The sequence below is a fragment of the Oenanthe melanoleuca genome, chromosome 2 (assembly GCF_029582105.1).
Source record: "Oenanthe melanoleuca isolate GR-GAL-2019-014 chromosome 2, OMel1.0, whole genome shotgun sequence".
Lineage (NCBI taxonomy): Eukaryota > Metazoa > Chordata > Aves > Passeriformes > Muscicapidae > Oenanthe > Oenanthe melanoleuca.
The window spans coordinates 143,546,380-143,564,644 of record NC_079335.1 but is presented as its reverse complement, the minus strand read 5'-3'; the positions used below and the strand labels follow the sequence as shown (position 1 = coordinate 143,564,644).

Sequence of the window (18,265 nt, the reverse complement as noted above, 5' to 3'; positions counted from 1 at the left end):
CTTCTTCACTGTTCTCACTGCCAAAAAAGGGTTTTCTTGTGCTTCATCTGAATTTCCTGAGCTACAGTCTCAGCCTGTTACTTCTTTGTTCACTCCTTGTGGACATGAAGAAGAGTTTGTTCCCCATTTCTTCTTAACTATTTGTCATGCTGCCATGTTTCCTTCCATCTTCTCTCCACTGGACAAAACCATACTTCTCAGGCTCCAAATCATTCTTGCAGTGTATTTCTAAAATCTTTTAACATTTTAATTCTGACTGTCAAGCCTTACAAGAGAGAATGCAGCAGCACACAGAGGAAGCTGAGAAATTCCACAGCATTCTAGAAGTCACTGTTATTAAGGAAATATAATCTTTGTACTCTTACTTACATTACTTACTTTTTGTTGCAATGTTTATTCAATCAGTGCTTACATTCTGGGCATTTCCATTCTTCCTTCTCTCCCTATCTCAACATCCTGGCTTCACTCCTGAGACCTGTTTGCTTCTCCACCACTTCCTTTTTTGGCTCAGCAGCTCAGAAATTCACAATCTAGCCTAAGAAGATCACATTTTCTTGGAAATTGAAAAATAATCCCTAGACTCATATAAACATCATATTCTTTCTCTTCCAAAACCTAAAGCAAACAGCTAATGTTATAGACCACTTTCCTACTAGGAAATGACACAAACATGATGAAAGGCTGAAAGATTTCCTGCATAACAAAGAAAACATTACTTACCATGTTTTTTATGTAATATTGCCTTTAGTTTAGGTTTGGTAAACATGCACACAGAAACCAGAACATTATCACTATTATGATACTCATATTTTTAGCAGCCCTCTGTAAATGTGATCTTTGTTGAACCAGGCAATCTCCAGAGATCTCTTCTGACCACAGTGGTTCTGTGATACAAAGGCATCACTGTACATATTTTTTCACCTTAAATTTAATGATCTGATCTAACAAGCCCTGCATTATATACACTAATAGCAGCCACAATATACTTAAAGTTCTTTGATGCACAAAAAAATAAAAAGAGGAAACCCCATTTTAAATTACATAGAAATGTAAAAAGCAAATGTTCTCTGTCTATAAACAAAGTCAATTTCAAATCAAATGTACAAAAGATGCTGACTGCAGTTAAAGATACATAATTACCTTTATTAAATGAATAATCCATTGATTATGGATAATAAAGTGATGGTTGGGGTTCATCAATGAAATTAGTATTTCATTTTATCAAAGAATAACACAAAACTAATCAGAATTTCATTACCTCTAAGGCAAGACAAGAAATCACTTAAGTGTATGCATGAAAATGATTGTTATGAGAAGAAGTCATCAGCTTCGTAATGGACTGATATACAGTGAAATGTAGTCAGGCACTTTACTTACTTACTAAGTAAGTAAGTAACTAAGTAAGTAACTAATACTTACTAAGTATTTACTTACAGGGAAAACTTCATTTTGTCTCATTCTTTTCCAACCCAGAATCCAATAAACCTCTATACTTAGTTCATGACAGCATCTGAAACACAATTACCATTAGCCTGAAGCCAGCACACAGCTAAACTGAACAAAACAAGCCTTCATTTTATATTTGGAAAAAAAACCCAATGAAACAACAATAAACAATTTTCAAATTTGTCTTAGGAGATACCTTAAATCATAATCTTCCCACTGCTGTAGCAAAAAGGCTTCCCAGTGTGAACAACAATCAGGTTCATGACACCTGAATGTGCACAAGTCTGTGAGACCTGATGTGATACATCCCAAAGCCCTGAGGGATTTGTCTGGTGTAGGTGCCAAGCCTCTCTCAAAGGTATTTGAAAAGTCCTGGCAGCCAGCTATTTGGAAAAGGGAAACATTTTGTGCCTGTCTTTAGAGAGGTTAGAAAGGAGGCTACTGGAACTGCCACCCTATCAGCCTTCCCTCTGTGCCTGGGGATACCACAGAACAAATCCTGCTGGGAGCTGTAATGAGGCACACAGAGGACAGGGAGGCGACTCAGGACAGCCAGCATGGCTTCACCAAGGACAAGTCCTGCCTGACCACCCCAGTGGCTTTCTGTGATGGAGTGACCACATTAGTGGACAAGGGAAGGGCTCTGGATGTCATTTCTGTAAAGCCCTTGACATGGTCCTGCACATCATCCTTCTCTCTGAACTGGAAAGGGATGGATTCAGTGGGTGGAGTGGTTGGTGAATAAGGAATTGTGGTTTTGCCCCAGCCAACAGCCAAAGTCCCTCAAAGCCACTCCCTCTTCAGAAGGATCAGGGAGAGAATCAGAAGGGTAAAAGATGGGAGAACTTGTGGGTTGAGATAGACAGTCTAATAGGGAAAAGCAAAGCATTAATTCCCTGCTTCCCGTGGTTGGGCAGGTGTTCAGCCATCTCCAAGAGAGAGGGGCTCCATCATGTGGAACAGTGACTTGGGAAGACAAATGCCAACACTCCAAATGTTCCCCCCTTCCTCCTCCTTCCCTCCACTTTTTCCCAAGCATGATGTCACATGGAGTATCCCTTTGGTCAGTTTGGGTCACCTGTCCTGTCTGTGTCTGCTCCCAACCTCCCATGCACCCCCAACCTCCTTTGCCAGTGTGGCAGTAGGAAAAGCAGGCTCTGAGTAAGCCATGCACAGCAATAACAAAAAATCTCCGTGTTTGTTTTCATTAAGGGTTACATTCTTGACATGTTGAAGTTTAGACTTTAATCATACAGGGAGGTATAGTAAGAAATAGGTGTGAAACCAAATATCTCATCCTTTTCTAGGGCTCTTGGTGTTTCTCATTTCATGGTTGTGTTTGGAGGCCCATGCAATAAAAGATGAGACTTCATAAACTGTGTTAGTGAGACTGCATCAGAAATGCTGGAAATCTTTCAGAGATTGTAACAGCAATATTTTGCTCTTAGTATCTGACTCTGGAGAAATGTAAAATGCTTCAAAAATACTAATACTGTTTTTCAGAACACTAAGAAGAAACAGATGGGATAACTTGAACTTCAGACACTGAGCTCATTTTCAGACTTCAGTGTACATTAGGTCATTAGGCAGAAAGCTACTCTGTGTAACAATGCGTTTAATGTGTACTTACCATAAAAGCTATTTCCTGTTGTTCTGTAAAGTCAATTAGCTATTTACCAAATACCAAATTTCATGTCTGTCGATTTCTTATTTCATTGTGCAGCATGAAAAAAGGGAAATGGCAATCATGCAAATTATTGTCTTGATAAATACATCATGTCCTTTGCACTCTTAGATTCTTTTCTGAGAGAGATTGAATTGCACATTTTGTTTATCTCACAGATAATTTGCCAAAGCCCCTCATTTTTTCTGGACTCATGCCTTCGGAGATTTTTGTATATTACTTTCTCTGGGTATTGTTTTTTACTGTTCATGTAATATTTAGTTATTCTGTGTTTCAAGTGTAACAAAGCAGATATATTTCTGTATTTTCCCACAGTTTATTTTTTATATTTTTTTTTCCTGATGTCCCCTATTACTTTTGTTCTTGTTCCAGGATTATGATATTTTATAACACATTCCTGGAATCTCATCTACGTCTTGAAATTAGTCACCTTTGAAATTAAGGGGAATCCTGAAGCTTCTGGCCAGCAGCTGAATTAGTTCAGCCCACAAAGGATGCATTTGCTTACTTTATAATAGATGTGTGTGCATTACTTAGAGATCACTCCTAATGGGATATTCCAAAGGTTATAGTGCTTCCCAAGCTGTGGGCACTGCACTCCCTGTATGCCAGTTTAGTTTACAGACAGGAAGTTCTCTGAAGTTGCAACCAGAGTAAAGAGAAATTTCTGCAAATAATTGTCATTGCAATTGTCTCCAATGCAAACCCTTGAATTACCTAGGAGTATGAAATTTTATTGCTGAGCAGTGAAGTACCTTTTTAACATCATTTTTTAAGAAATATAATTTATGAGCTGTTAGCATCAGAGTTAGTAACTGTTACACTGCACAAGATCTGTGTTATAAGGAATTATTGCCCTACAAAAACCTGCTGAGTTCCTTGAGTACATAAAGCAAGACAGGGATGCAAAAACAAAGATCTACTGACACTATCAGACACTAATGATTTTGAATATTTGAGAAGACCACAAGTGCTCACAAGTTGTTTTGGTAAAAAGCTGTCCATCCTGTTAAATACTGGTGCCATTTTATTGGTCTACATTGAACTAATAAACCAGTAAACTTCAACTTGAAGAGCCATCCAGTATTAAAGCTGTCATTCATCTGCAAGTCTTTATGATTTTCTGTTCAGAAATTCTCTCTGTCACACAATCACTTGTTTACAGCATTTAAGCAGCTCCTCCTCATTAATGGAGCTTCCTGATTTCTACCTCTAGAGTTACTTGGAAAAAACTTTTTTCCTTGCATATTGTAAGGAGGCAAAAATACCATCTGATTTTTGTTTATAAAAGCTTTTTGCTATGATTATGATTTGTGTTTATTTTCATTATGCCTGAAAGAGACAACCTCCATTCCTGTGCTGCAGCGATCTTTAACAAAACTCAAAATCTCCCTGTTCCCTCTAACGTGATATCCATTCCCTGCTCTCTAAAGTCTGAGATTTGGCTTTCAGGAGAGCATCCTGGTGTCTATGTTTATACCTCTTTGCTGTTATGTGCACAGCTGAATTTTCTGTGTTTTGTGGTGTTTTCTGTGTGAAGGGGGATTTGCATTTGCTGATTCTAATGGAGGATCATTTGCCTCGCTGTGCTTGTCTCAGACTCACTTGTGGTCGGTGCTGGCTAATGGACAGTGAACCATAGCCATAAACTCTGTAATTAACAGTTCTGATTTGTCTCTGTGATAATCTTGACCTAAATTAAAACTCTCAAAAAGACACTTTATATCAAATTCAATAGCATTTTTTTTTGTCAGTGGATGATACAATCTAGTTATGGATTGTATGATTTTGTTTTGCCCGAGCCATTTCTTTAAAATATGGAATACTTTTCTCAGGTACAGGTAATTTTCCTTCCAACTGTTATGGAAGTAAAGTGATGTTGATTTTTCCATTAAATTTTTGGTAAATGTATTTATTTTGCCTCTGTAAAATACTTCTTTACTCAAACTTTCTGTGCTTGTATGAATCATACAAAGAGACTATTGGAGAGGTTAATACACAAATTTCAGAATTAGATTTACAGATACATCAACTAATGGCAAGGACTTGTTTGTTTGAAATTTTTGTTCCTTCCCTCTTGTATCCACCTGGTATCTTGTGTCCAGTTTGTAATTTTAGCCAGTTTGAGACACAGTATCTTAATAATACAGATGCATCTTGGAGGGTAATGTAGTGAGAAAGAGATTTTTGATAATTTTAATTTCAGGTGTCCCACAGCAGGGGTTCCATGGTCAGCAAGTTATTCAGGAAAAGTCTCAGTCAAATAGGAAAAGGAGGTAAATAGTGCTGAATTTGTTAGGAACTTAAATAGCTGTCCCATTCCTGTAAATGGGAAAAATAGGAAGAGAGACCTTGCATGAACCTTTCTCCCTCTGAGACAGAGGTGCTGCTGGTGTGTCTGTTATCCCACTGAAGAGGAGACACAGATTTCTGGGATTGCACCACAGATCATTTCTCAGTAGGTGGAAGCTAGTGGAGGAGAGGGGATCTGAGGATAAGAGGGTCATGCAGTGTGCATGAGTTGTCAGATGCTTGATATCTTTCATGACTGCATTTCTGATCTGTAATTTAAAGCAGCAGCTAATGTTTAGAGTTATGGCACAGTTACAAGATACATTTAATTATGCAAAAATCTGTTTTTTTCAGCTCTTGACATCTGTGCACTCTTAGTCATTAAACTAATGGTGGTGTGCTAATGCTACCAACAAGAAATATTTGTCTTGTGCTCTGACAATAAAAAGGAAAAAGTACTTTGCAGTTAATGGAGGAAACGGATCCATGTCAAGAGCATGGTGAATAAATTAACAGTAATTTCTGTAATGAATTTAATTTTAGCAGTTTTATATAACAAACATTATCTTTTTGTTGTTAAACGTCAGCTTTTTTATTTCTTCAGTTTTCCTCCTCCTATTTCCTCAGGAATAATAACGAAAAAGGGAAGAAGAGAGTGTTGTTACTCTGAGGCTGGTTTTCTGCCCTCTCCCCACTGTAAGAAACTGCCTTCCTAATGGGAGAAAGGAAATTTTCCACTGTAGCACAAGCAAAGTAACTTGTCTAAGTGTTTTGTGGTTAGCTGTGGGTCCTAAACTGCTGAAGATAAAAAGTCTTGTTCTCTGAGCTCTGGCTTTTTTGGATTTTAAACATTAGAGTGTAAGGGAGGAGTGCAATTCTTTTTGCCGTACTGAGGTCTGTGTTTATCCCCTGTGCCCCATTTTTCTCTGGGACAGATGGATGGAGAAGATACAGCAGAATAAATACATGCAGGTAGGGATCTTTATTGCATTTTGTGGTATTAGCTGGTACAGCATTGTAAATGTAGCAGTTATAGTGCCTTTTTAGAGTAATGCTTGAGTGATCTTTAAAATTCTGCTCTCTTAATTGAACTTGTCTTGAGAACATAATCTTGCTTTCTAGGAAAATAATTTACACTGGAACTTAAAATGTCCTGTTGCTTGCACCACAGAACATTTAGAGTTTTATTTCTTTTAAAACCATCTGCAGTTGTACCTATCCCAAAAAATGTTTAATCACTGTTTGTTTCTTTGTGTGCATTAGTGCTGCCTGGCTTTTAAGGACAGAGCAGTTCCTTCAATAGAATTCTTCCAGCAAAACCCAGAGTAACTCTCTTATCATCAGGAAAGATGATAGGAAAGATTTATATTCTACTTAATAAAAAAAGAAAAGAAATTCAGACAGTAATGGGTTCTGTTGATGTAATTAAGAGAAATAACTCTACTTAGCATTAGGGCTTACCATGAATGTGGGTGTGTGTTACTGTCCAATACCTGTTGCTAGCTGGCTTTATACATCACTTTTTAAAAGATAGATATAAGTAATTTCAGATATGAGGATAAATGCTGTGATTTTCATTTTGCTCAACAAGGTTTGTATGTTTTAATGGATTATGGCATATGCTCTTGAATTTATTTTGGGCTCTGGCTTTGTGTATAACAGATAGTGTATTTGAATTTCAGATTTTTTTCTGTATAAGATGTATTGAACATACATCAGAATGATGGGAATAATAAAAAGCAGAAATTAACAAATGAAAAATTAGCAATATATACTCTAATTTCTAACCAAAAGCTTTTAATGACAGGCAAATTTTGTGCCAATATTTAATGCATATCTCCATGGTTAAAATCTTGGAATGAAATGTGAAATAAGAAACCTTTTGCTTTCTTACCATTTTTCACATGTATTTCCAGCTGAACAAAAATCCATCTTTGCTTTTAATAAATATAGCTATGATTTCAGCAGAAAGGAAATTATTGATTAATATTTAGGTAATCATTCTTCAAAAGTATCACCCAAGCACTTTTCTCTTTCTTACAGAGTTGTCAGTGAGAGCACAAAATTTCATTTACTGTTTTCAGCAAATCAACCAAGCTCCTCCCTCCATCCCTCCCACAGGCATCCCACTACAAAGAAAACTTTCTGCATGGGAGCTGGCTCAGGAGAAATGATGTTGTTGGGAATGAAAAGGTGAAGGTGAGAAAATCAAGACTTTCTGTCTCCTTGGAGATAACAGCCAGCCAACATTACCTTCAGAAATCAGTGAAGGCTTCTTTATTTTGAAGGAGATATTGTAAGTATTTTGGTTTTGCTAAATATTTGCATACTATGAGAAAACTCCATTGCTGATTACCCTAATTTAATTCTGGGTCTTTTTGATCAAAATATTTGGGGATATATGTAAACAAGTGTGTGTGTCTATATATAAATAAAATATGTGCAGACATGTTTCCAAATATTAGATGTGGTTTTATTTGAGGTACAGGGAGCATCTATTTAAAAAGATCTGTCATTAATGTAAAACCACTACATTGCTGTAAACATGTAGCTCTTCCTATAATTTACATGTCAGTGAAACATTTTATTGAGCATTGATATACTTTTCATATTGCTATTAGTAATTGTCATATTAATTATCATATTAATTACTGACTGCTCGGTTTTGTTATTTCACCTCATGCAGAGTACTCCTCAAATTTGCTTTAGTATTATCTAATCTTAGTTACACTGAACTTGGCATACTAAAATTTCTTTACCTACACAAGTCTGGAATGTTTTTCTCACAAAGGTACTGGTGAGTGATTTTTTTTTCATGATGTTTAAATAATTCACAGTTGAGCACATTGCATACTGATTTTGGAACTTATGAGTGAGGATATGATATGATATGATACATGATATGATATTGATACTGTGAATAACTTTGTCTATTACAGGTGTTAAAAAATCAAACCAAGCAACCCCCCTCAAAAAAGACCAAATCCCCCAAAAACTGCACTGTAGATATTTATCCAAGCCATCCAAACACAAACTTTTTCTTGAGATGGGGTGACAAGTGAGAAGCGAAAAGTGGGGGACGAAGTGCTGTGTGGAAGAAATGATCTTGTATTTTAGAAACAGCAGTAGTCCTGTAAAATGTCCAAGTTGGATTTTATTAAGGACTGAAGTCTTAAATCTGTTCACCATCACTGGCAGTTAAATAGAAGAAAATGGTGATCAGGAACAGAATTTTTTTTCTGCTTATTGAAACTGAGTAGGTGATAGCAGAAGCTTTTGGCAAGGTACAGAACAGCAAACAGGGAATTCCTGTCTTGTTTCATAAGGTGTTGCTGTGAGCTGCTTTCTCATTTTTTTTCTTATTTCAGGTGAAGGGGTGAGCACATCTTTATTCTTTATTCCTCTGTGAAAGACTATCCTAAATGCACACAAAAAACCAACTAGCAGTTAGTTTACTCTTTATTTTTTCCAGATCCAGGTTCTCACAGGAAATATTCAGGGTGGCCCTTGACAAGGGAGTTGATAGAAATAATTTGACATTCAGAATTGGTTTTAATCCATGCTAAAACTAGATTGAAACACAAATAAGGACATTTTTATATTTATGTTCCTTCTAGTTTTCCTATTTTGAGAAGCATCTCATAAATGCCCCTTACTGACTTTGATAGTATTTTAATGAACAGTTTTATCAGTTTCAGTTCTACTTTTGTGGATTGTTGGATATCTTATGGTCAGTAGTTTGATGGGTATAACCGTTCTACATTTAAAAGGAACTCTGCTTTTAGGGAGCTGAAGAATTCTGAAATTCATAGAAACGGAGCCAAATCAAGGAGTTGTATATAAGGCTTGAGTTTGTATTTTGCCTTTCAATCTAAAAATCTAAATTTGTTAGTTATCTCTAGTGATTAGTCAGTACCCCAGCAAGCATTTTGTAATTCATGTCTCTGAAACATTGTATTAATAGACTCATTTTTGCCTTTGCTTTGCTGTTCTAGGAAATTGTCCGAAAACCCTTTATCTTAAGACAATTTAGTAGCAAATTGTACTTTAGTAGTGCCCAGTGTCTGTTTCACTTAATGACTCTTTGTTCATCCCTTTCTACTTTGCAGGTAATTTGTTGAGCAAATTTCATCAAATATCTGGAATTCCTTGGGTTTTGACATAAAAATATTCAGTGTCATTTTCGCAGTACCCTTAAGCCAGCAAGACTAACCTCAATGCCTATCTTTGTACACTGAATGCAATTCCTCTAAAGATGAGGAAACCAAGTCATTTCCACTTTAATTTGAAAGAAAAAGTTGAATTTGAAGGTGCATCCCTGATCCTGTAGGTACTTTAGTAACTGAAGGTACCAGTGCCTTTGTATCTGTTACTGATGGACTGGACTGGTCTCTACTACAGGTTCAGCGATATCAAAACCTGTTGTAGGATTATCAACTCTTAATTTCATTTAAATGCAAATTTCTTTCATTTGGTCTACTAGAAATTAACAGATCTGAACTGTAGTCTTGCATGTGCTTCAGAAACATATTGACATAGTACATACTGACTTGCAATTCCTTTACACTGACTTGTAGTCACACCCACAGCTCTCTTCTCTCAGTTTCTAGAATAAATCTCATGCTTAGGTTACTTCTGAGAAAACTTGCTCTATATCTTCTCCATGCGTGTACCATGCAAAAATTGAAATTATTTCTCAGAGTAACACTCTACGTCAATGTCTTGCCTTAAAAAATTGACCAATTCAGCACTATATGGTGAGGTGGCTGAGTTTAGCTGAGCTTCAGGAATTCCAAGTAGTCACTCCGTCTTTTTAAATATAAATATAAATATAAATTATTTTAAATTTAAATATAATTTTAGTTCTTTCTATTGGTAAAATTTTTTCAGTCACATCTTCTTAGCTTCCTTTTTCCTAACCCAAGTCACAATCTATAAATACTTAGCAGTTGATCAAAGACCAAGAAGTCTGTTGTTCCATGTGAGCACAAGTACATTTCTGCTACAGGTCTGCTGAAGAAGTCCTCTCATGAATGTCTAAGAATGTTTGTCCAATTATGACTTCTGGTCCACAGTTGCTGAAGGGAATGTGTTGCATCTTTTTGCCCTTAATCAATGCTTTTGTCTCAGTCTTTTTTTTTTTTCCCTTAAATTCAGCTCTGAAATCCTTAATACTATAATTATGTTTTTATTTGCTTCATTTATTTCAGTTGACGTAGTTCCCTAAAAGCTGACCTTCTGTGTTGTCCTTAAAACTGCTTTGAAGATAAAATTGATCTTCTTAGAATTATTAAAAATTGAAAATAAAAAAAAGAACATCTTGATTTTCAATTTATCTTTTGAACTTTTGATTGGAAATGGGTCTGTGTGGTTTGGCAAAGTAAATGTTCTTTGGTTATATACTTCCATTTTGTTACCATAGTAAATTCTGATCTCTGAGTTCGGTTCCTGATCAGATCTGAACATGCTTGGAAAGTCCCAGAGGAGAAAAAAAAACCCTTCCAGGTCCCATAAACTCCAACAAAATCTTTGCATAATCATTCTTGCTTGCATATTCTTTTAAGATAAATATATCTGCATCTAAAGAAGAGAGCTGTAATTGCAAAGGAGTTTTGGTTCTCTAGCATGGTCCACATGCAAGCTCACAAGGAGCAGCAGCACAGCTGGATCTCAGCAATCAAAAATGCAGTTTTAAAAGACTTGGCCGTGACCAAAAGTATTTATTAAATGGAAGTAATCAGTTTTGATGTGAGTCACAAAGGACAAATTATCCCATAATGGGTCAAAATTTTCTTCATCTTTTGTGGGTGAGAACTGGCATCATGTAAATTGCTGTCATCTACAGTAGTGTGGTAAATTCTGACATTAGGATCTGAATACTTACAGTGGTTTGCCTTGTACTCAGTGTTTCTCATTGCCACCCTTCCCCTTTGTCAGTGATTTAAGCCTCGAGCAGAATAATTGAAAATGCAACTGGCAAAGCCTTGAGCTGAATTCAGTGTTGGCCTTGCTCTGTGGAGGGGATGGATCTGATGAGCCTTAGAGGTGGGACCTGTGGAACTAAATTGTGTTTCCAGGAAGTACAGAGGAGCAGTACCTGGGGTGCAAGGTGCTGATACTTTAATCTACAGTGAGAAACAATTAGGTGATTGTCAGAGTTATGATAGAGATGTGATTTTGATGCTTCCAAGCTGGAAAGGCAAAGGGAAAAATTATCTCCTCCGTAACCTCAATCAGAGAGGGTAGATCCAGATTAAGTAGTTGATCTTTATTTGGTCTGTTTTTCATTACTCATTTTTGTAAATCAATGTACTTCTGGTTGGTTTTGCCTTATATCCTGGGTGCCTCAAACACAGCAGGACCAGCTGGTCAGAAGAGCTGATTGTCCTGCTGTGTCCAGTGTTGGTGTGGCCTCATCTGGAGCACTGGGGCAGTTCTGGGCCCTGCAATTTAGGAAGGATGAGAAGGTCCTTGAGTGTGTCCAGAGGCACCAAAGCTGGTGACAGGGCTGGAAGGAATGCCCTGAGAGGAGCTGCTGAGGGCTTTGTCTGCTTGGGGAGAAGGAGGCTGAGGGGTGGCCTCGTTCCTCTCTATGACTTCCTGAGAAAGTGGAGAATAAGGTGCTGAGCTTTTCTCCCTGGGATCCAGTGACAGGACATGTGGGAATGGTCCAAAGCCACACTGCAGAGGGTTTACAAGGGACACTAGGAAGCATTTCTTTGCCTAAAGGGTGGTCAAAAACTGGAACAGGCTTCCTAGATGGATCGTTGACCAGGCTTGTCCATGTCTAAGAGGCATTTGGGCAGTGCCCAAGCCTTACAATGGTAAGCCCTGAACTGGTTAGGCAGTTGGGCTGGATGCTTATTGTAAGTTCTTTTCAATTGAAATACTCTATTCATATTCTACTTTATTTTATTTTATTTTATTTTATTTTATTTATTTTATTTTATTTTATTCTATTCTATTTTGACATGGAGTTTCAGAGGAGCAAAAAATCATCTATCTAATAGATATGTGTTATTTCTGGTATTTTCTGTGTGTTATTTCTGGGTGTTATTTATGGTATTTTCTAATTGTCAAGAGCTTTCTTTCTTAAGTTACCTCTAGTACTGGAAACAAGCACTCAGAAGGAAAAATGGATATCTCATTTTGGTCATCAGAAACTAACAGTTTTCGACGATTCACCCCCGAGTCTTTGGCAGCAATCGAGGAAAGGATTGCCAACAAAAAAAAGGAGAAAGTCGAAGTTAAAGAGAAGAAGAAGAAGGACCAAGGAGCTGAAAAAAAACTTACTCCTCAGCTTGACCTGAAAATCTGTAAAACGTTGCCATCTCTGTATGGGGACATTCCTGCAGAGCTAGTTGGGGAGCCCCTGGAGGATTTTGATCCATACTACAGTGATCACAAGGTTAAAACTTCCCAAAGCATTTCTTTTTTTTTAAATTTTTACGTGTTGAACTCTTGAGGGATAGTAAAAGCTCTATTCAGGAGGTGCTGGGTTTTGATTCTTCTGTAGACAGACCTTTGAACATTACTGACAACTTTTTGGGGGGGAATTCTAAGGTGTGCTCTGCATTATGGAATAAAGAAGTATTTTAAGTTCCAGTCAAGAATCAAAATTAATTATGAAAACATGATATGTAGTTGGCACACTTTAATAGTAAATATATTCTGGGATTAGTGATGCTTTGTTTTCCAGAGCAGTTCGTCTGTTGCCTGTGGGGCTGAACTCCCTGTTGTATAAACAGTGCCTGTGCAACAGTCAGTCACACTGGAACTGCAGATATTTTGACAGAATTACAAATACTGTACAGATAAAGGGAGGCACGTTTGAGATATTTCCATTACTCTGTGTAGCAAACCCATGTTTTTTCATTGTCATAAATTAGTTTTTTGTAACTTTATGTCTCACTGGCTTTGTTTATTGTTCCATATTTATGTACTCCATGCTACTCCAAAGTGTTTGGTGATGCTGACTATAATAGTGTATAAAGTAGATAGTCTAGGAATGCCTTCTAAATTAAATTCTTAAATTAAATTATTGCTACTGTCAAGGAAGACTTGATCTGAAGAGCAGAAGGTTCCATCCAGTCCCAGGTGCTGTTTTAATATATGCCAGCAAGGTATTGGAGTGTAATAATTTTATCACAGAACATGCTTTGATCTTCCAGATACTTTTTTTCTCAAAGTAATCAAAGTGATACTATTGATGCAGAAGAACTGAGCTTGATTGAGTTGAAGAAATTTATATTAAAGTTAGGAAACTGTTTTTCATTCAAGAGATTTCATTTTTACTGTATGGCAAAAATGCTGAGCTGCATGGACCTTAAGGTATCTTAGAGGGAATTTACAGTGTTACATGACAATGTAGAGATATTTCAAAATTAAAGTTTTTTCTTTGTCCATGATTTTGGCAGTGCTACACAATGTGCATCTTGTGTATCTAAATAATATCTTGTAGCCTATAAAACTGTCGAAGAGTAAGGTATTAAGACTATTGTTACAGTCCCAGAGTAGTAATTTAATTATTTGACCAAGTGAATATGACTACTTGCTCTTCATATTCATTCCCATTATGGCTTCTTCTTCTCAGGCAATAATGAATTTCTATAGAGCTGCTCTCTTTCCTTCAAAATGTGTATAATCAGGTCACAGCTCCAAGTAAGAATAAAGGAAAGCTGTACTCCTAACTGCAATTAGATACAGCTCTAGATGCAGACTTGAAAAACTGAACATATAATTTTAGCAGAAATTTCTAATTCAAGTGTTTCATATACTTTGAATCTTTTTTTTTTAAATAGACTTTTATGGTGCTAAATAAAAGGAGGACGATTTTCCGGTTTACTGCCACACCTGCCTTGTTTATATTTGGTCCTTTTAATCCAGTCAGAAAAGCAGCAATTAAAATTCTGATCCATTCATATCCTTTCAATGGTTTCCCTGATTTGAAATTTAAAATATTCTGTGCCATTTTCTGTCATTCTGTTCCTCTGTTTCTGCTTTTTCTGCTTTTATTTGGAATTAGTAATTAGTGGAAATAGGTCTTTTCAGGTAAACATGGCTGAACATGTCAAGCATATTATGTCCCACTAGTGTCCTAACTTCCAAAACCATCTCCCCATGCAGATAATTCATTTTTATATTTAAAACATGAATTTTACACAGCTGAGAAGGTTTGATCTTGGAGGGGGATTCTTGGGAGAGTCCTGTGCTAGGATGAGAATTGGATTTCCATGATCCTCTTGGGTCCCTTCCAACTCAGGTTAATTTGTGATTCTCTCATAAATTCCTTTGGCAAACCCATGAAAAGTTCTGGGCATATTTAAATGAAAAGGAATTATTTGAATACTTGTGTGATTTTTGTGTGTGGAAATCAGCGAATTGTATGAACTTCATTTTTTATAATGTAGCATTTTTTCCTTAACTTAGTATTCACATTGTTTATTGGCATTATTACATGTACTGTGTTACTCAATTGTGTGGCTATGACTATCCCTCAACTTCTTGAAAAAGCCTCCTGGACTGAGTAAGTACCTCAGTGGCCATGTGCTCACTATTTTCCAAGGATATTAACATGTGGGACTGAAAAATTTAGATAATGTGGTGATCTAATTCTGGGGCTTGAAAATTCTCAGCTAGACCTCTGAGGAAGGCTGAGGATTGTTATTCTATCACACAGTCTTTTGTGGAGCTTCAGTACTTTTTCTTAGAAGCTCTTACCAAATGCCCTTTTTTCTGTTTTGCCTAATTTTTGCCATCTGTTGTCACAGAGAAGGTTGGCCTGTTTTTCCTTTTGAGGGTTAAATCTTTTTGAGAGACTGTGCAGCAGGATTTTAACTTAATATCTCTCATTCTACAGCAATAACCTGAATGTCTGTTATGGTTGCCTCATGGAAAAGCTATAAAGGAATAAATATTCATTCTGTTTTTTCCTCTGTTTCCTGGTGACTCTCCTAAGTCAGTTGTTCCTACTAGGAAGTCATTTATTTGTAATGTCTTGTTTCCTTTTGTACTTGTGCACTATATCCAGTGTAACTTGAGTTAATGTTCCAGAATTAAATCTGGAAAATGTGCCTGGAGCCTCAGAAGTTCTGTAATTTTAATTCCTATTATTTTGGGGTAAGCGTGGTGATAACTTAATTTTCTATAGGATTTCTTTTAGTTATGGAGCATTTGTCAGAATAAGTATATAAAATGTGTGAACTTTACAGGCTGAAATAAATCTTTGTTGTTATTGTTCTGCCAGAATGGTGAGGCTTTGAAATTTTCCAGCCTGCTTTAGAACATAAACACAGTCTTAAAAATGTTTCCTAAGGAAATGTGATCTATCCTTCATCCAAAAATAGAATGATATCCTTATGTGAATGTTTGTGTTTTTAGATTTACATGGAAAATTTACTAAAATTCAGGAAGATATTTTGTCCCCATGATGCTTTTGAAAGTAATGCAACCTGACCTATTTTCTTCACATTTTCTACATTTCTCTCCATGCAGGGACTAAATCAGAGAAAAGGTAGAAATGTGCCTGAATGTGCATCAGTCTCATTAATATTTTTATTTCTGTAACTTTAATATACACTTTCCTCCTCAGACATGTTTTCACTGCCATATATACTACTGAAATATTGATTAAAATAGTAGCAAGAGGATTTGTTTGGAATGAATTTACTTTTCTTCGAGATCCATGGAACTGCTTGGATTTTTCTATTATTATTGTAATGTAAGTAAAACTCAGTTATTCTTTTACACTGAGGGGACAAAAACACAGAGAAAATACCATTTGGTGTTGCTGAAATTCCTTACAGTTGTTGGCATCCTCCCTGCTAAACTGTGCTTGAATCACAGTTTGCATGTCTGCAAAGAGAAAAACAAGATTTAAAGTAAGACCTAAATGAAAAGCTCATCTTGGAACTGTGTGATTGTTCTTAATTTAGTCTATATTTGCATTTTGTGAAGAAGTAATTGCATAAACAACCCAAACAAAGCCTGCCTCTTTATGTTATCTTAGCTGTACTCGAGATCAGATGAAACTCATTTGAGAAGGGTCCAAAATGGGTCACAAGGTATTGAATGACTTGCTGGTAAATAACAGATGAAATCCCAGGGTGAAGTGATGCTCAAGGAAGAAAACACCTTGCTTAGCATACAAATTCATAGGCTCTGAAATAGCCTTCACTTGTTGGGAAGATGATGTTGGAGTTTAAATAGATATTTTTATAAAAGCACCACTCCAGCACGCAGTCATGGTCAAAACAGAGCTAGAAAATTAAGACATAGTGGGTAAGAAGTAAAGAAGCAGAGCACACATTATTTCTCTGTGCACCTTATATAGTTTTGCTCCTCACATGTCAAAAGATGTCAGAATTAAAAAAGATGCAGTGAATATATCTGTAATTCCACATACCAAAAAACTAAATAGAATAAAACTCACATGAAAAAACAATTGCAGAGCAGGAACACAGTTGAAGTGCACAGCACAGAGACAAAAAGAGAATAATATTTTTTTCCTACAATGAGAGCTAAAGGCACCAAATGAAGTTGTCAGGTGGCATAATAAAAAAGAAGGGAGTGGTTTGTAACATTACATGTAGGTTTTTCCTAATTTGTAAATAATAGGTAATATGTACACAGGTGCCATCACACACATCTGTATGTGTATGAATTATTCTTATGGGTAATAATGAATTGCTAAGGAGCTTAAATATTGTTAATTGTCAACATCTACCACTAGATAGTTACTGTTAGTTACAGCTATCACAAGACAGCCCAACAGCTGCATGAAAAATTTAATTTATGGTCCTTTTTCCCTACCTGCACCCCTAATTAAATCAACTTTACAATATATTACTTCCACCTATTTTTTTTTCAAGTCTTAAGAAAACTATTTGGAAATTAGCTCAACTGCTAACTCAAGTGTAATTATTGCTTAAGGTACTTGATAATTATTCAGTCTTACAGACTAGGCAAAGTCAATATGCTCTGATCTGCTGATGACAAAGTCATGCTTTGAGAGGGAGGTTGCCTTTCCAGCCACTGTTGTCTTGGAGTTTGTTATTGAGACTTTATTTTTTGAGGATTTCTGTTACAAGTTATGACCTTGTCATGAGATGAGTCACAATTCATGTCCTTTCTGACATGAAAGAAGTCTCAGAAAATTTGGGGTAACCTGTTAAAATGCTGTTAGAATATGCAGTGGTTTAAGATACTTTTGATTTGATGGAATTTTTAAATTGTTGAAATGTTAAAATTGAAACAAGTTGCAATACTCAAGTTCTCACTGACTGTTAAAGGTTAAAATGACACATGTGGTACAGAATAAACACATTATAAATCTACTGTTGCTTGACTTCCTTCTGGAGTGTGTATTTTTTTTTGAGATAGCTGCAACATGTACTTTCATGAGAGAAGCCTCAGTAAGAGTGTGGTTATGACATTGACAGTTTTATATTTATTTGACATTTTGATGGATAAACTCTTCCAAAGTTAAAGCATCCAAATCCACACCAAGTAGGAGCTTACTGTATTTCTATTCATAGGTACTGCTCCAAAGCCCCATCACTTTATATCCATGCCTAGAAATGGACCAAGATTCCTAATTTTAGGCATATATCTTAGGGCATATTTGACCTGTTTATTTTCTGCAGTGTATTCATTACTGCCTGTTCCATAAGCAAGTGGTTTGAGAAGCTCCATCCTTGTCATTCAGTTGAGTCTGGGTTAATTTTACAGGTACATTACTGCATTTCAGAGTGTTGGCAATGTTTCAGTTCTTCGAACTTTCAGAGTACTGAGGACTTTGAAAGCTATTTCAGTAATACCAGGTGAGGAACAGCACATCTTACT

At 36.3% G+C, this 18,265-nt stretch overlaps 1 protein-coding gene across 1 annotated transcript in view; it reads left to right on the top strand.

Annotated features, from left to right (window-relative positions):
* The first annotated feature begins 12,557 nt into the window (after positions 1 to 12,557).
* LOC130248846 (sodium channel protein type 5 subunit alpha-like) overlaps positions 12,558 to 18,265 on the top strand; it is a 31,328-nt gene continuing 25,620 nt past the window's right edge. Inside the window, exons 1-5 of the mRNA XM_056482870.1 lie at positions 12,558 to 12,830; positions 14,224 to 14,342; positions 14,859 to 14,948; positions 16,014 to 16,142; positions 18,152 to 18,243. Coding sequence (XP_056338845.1) covers positions 12,558 to 12,830; positions 14,224 to 14,342; positions 14,859 to 14,948; positions 16,014 to 16,142; positions 18,152 to 18,243 — 703 coding nt within the window. The remainder of the gene's footprint in view (positions 12,831 to 14,223; positions 14,343 to 14,858; positions 14,949 to 16,013; positions 16,143 to 18,151; positions 18,244 to 18,265) is intronic.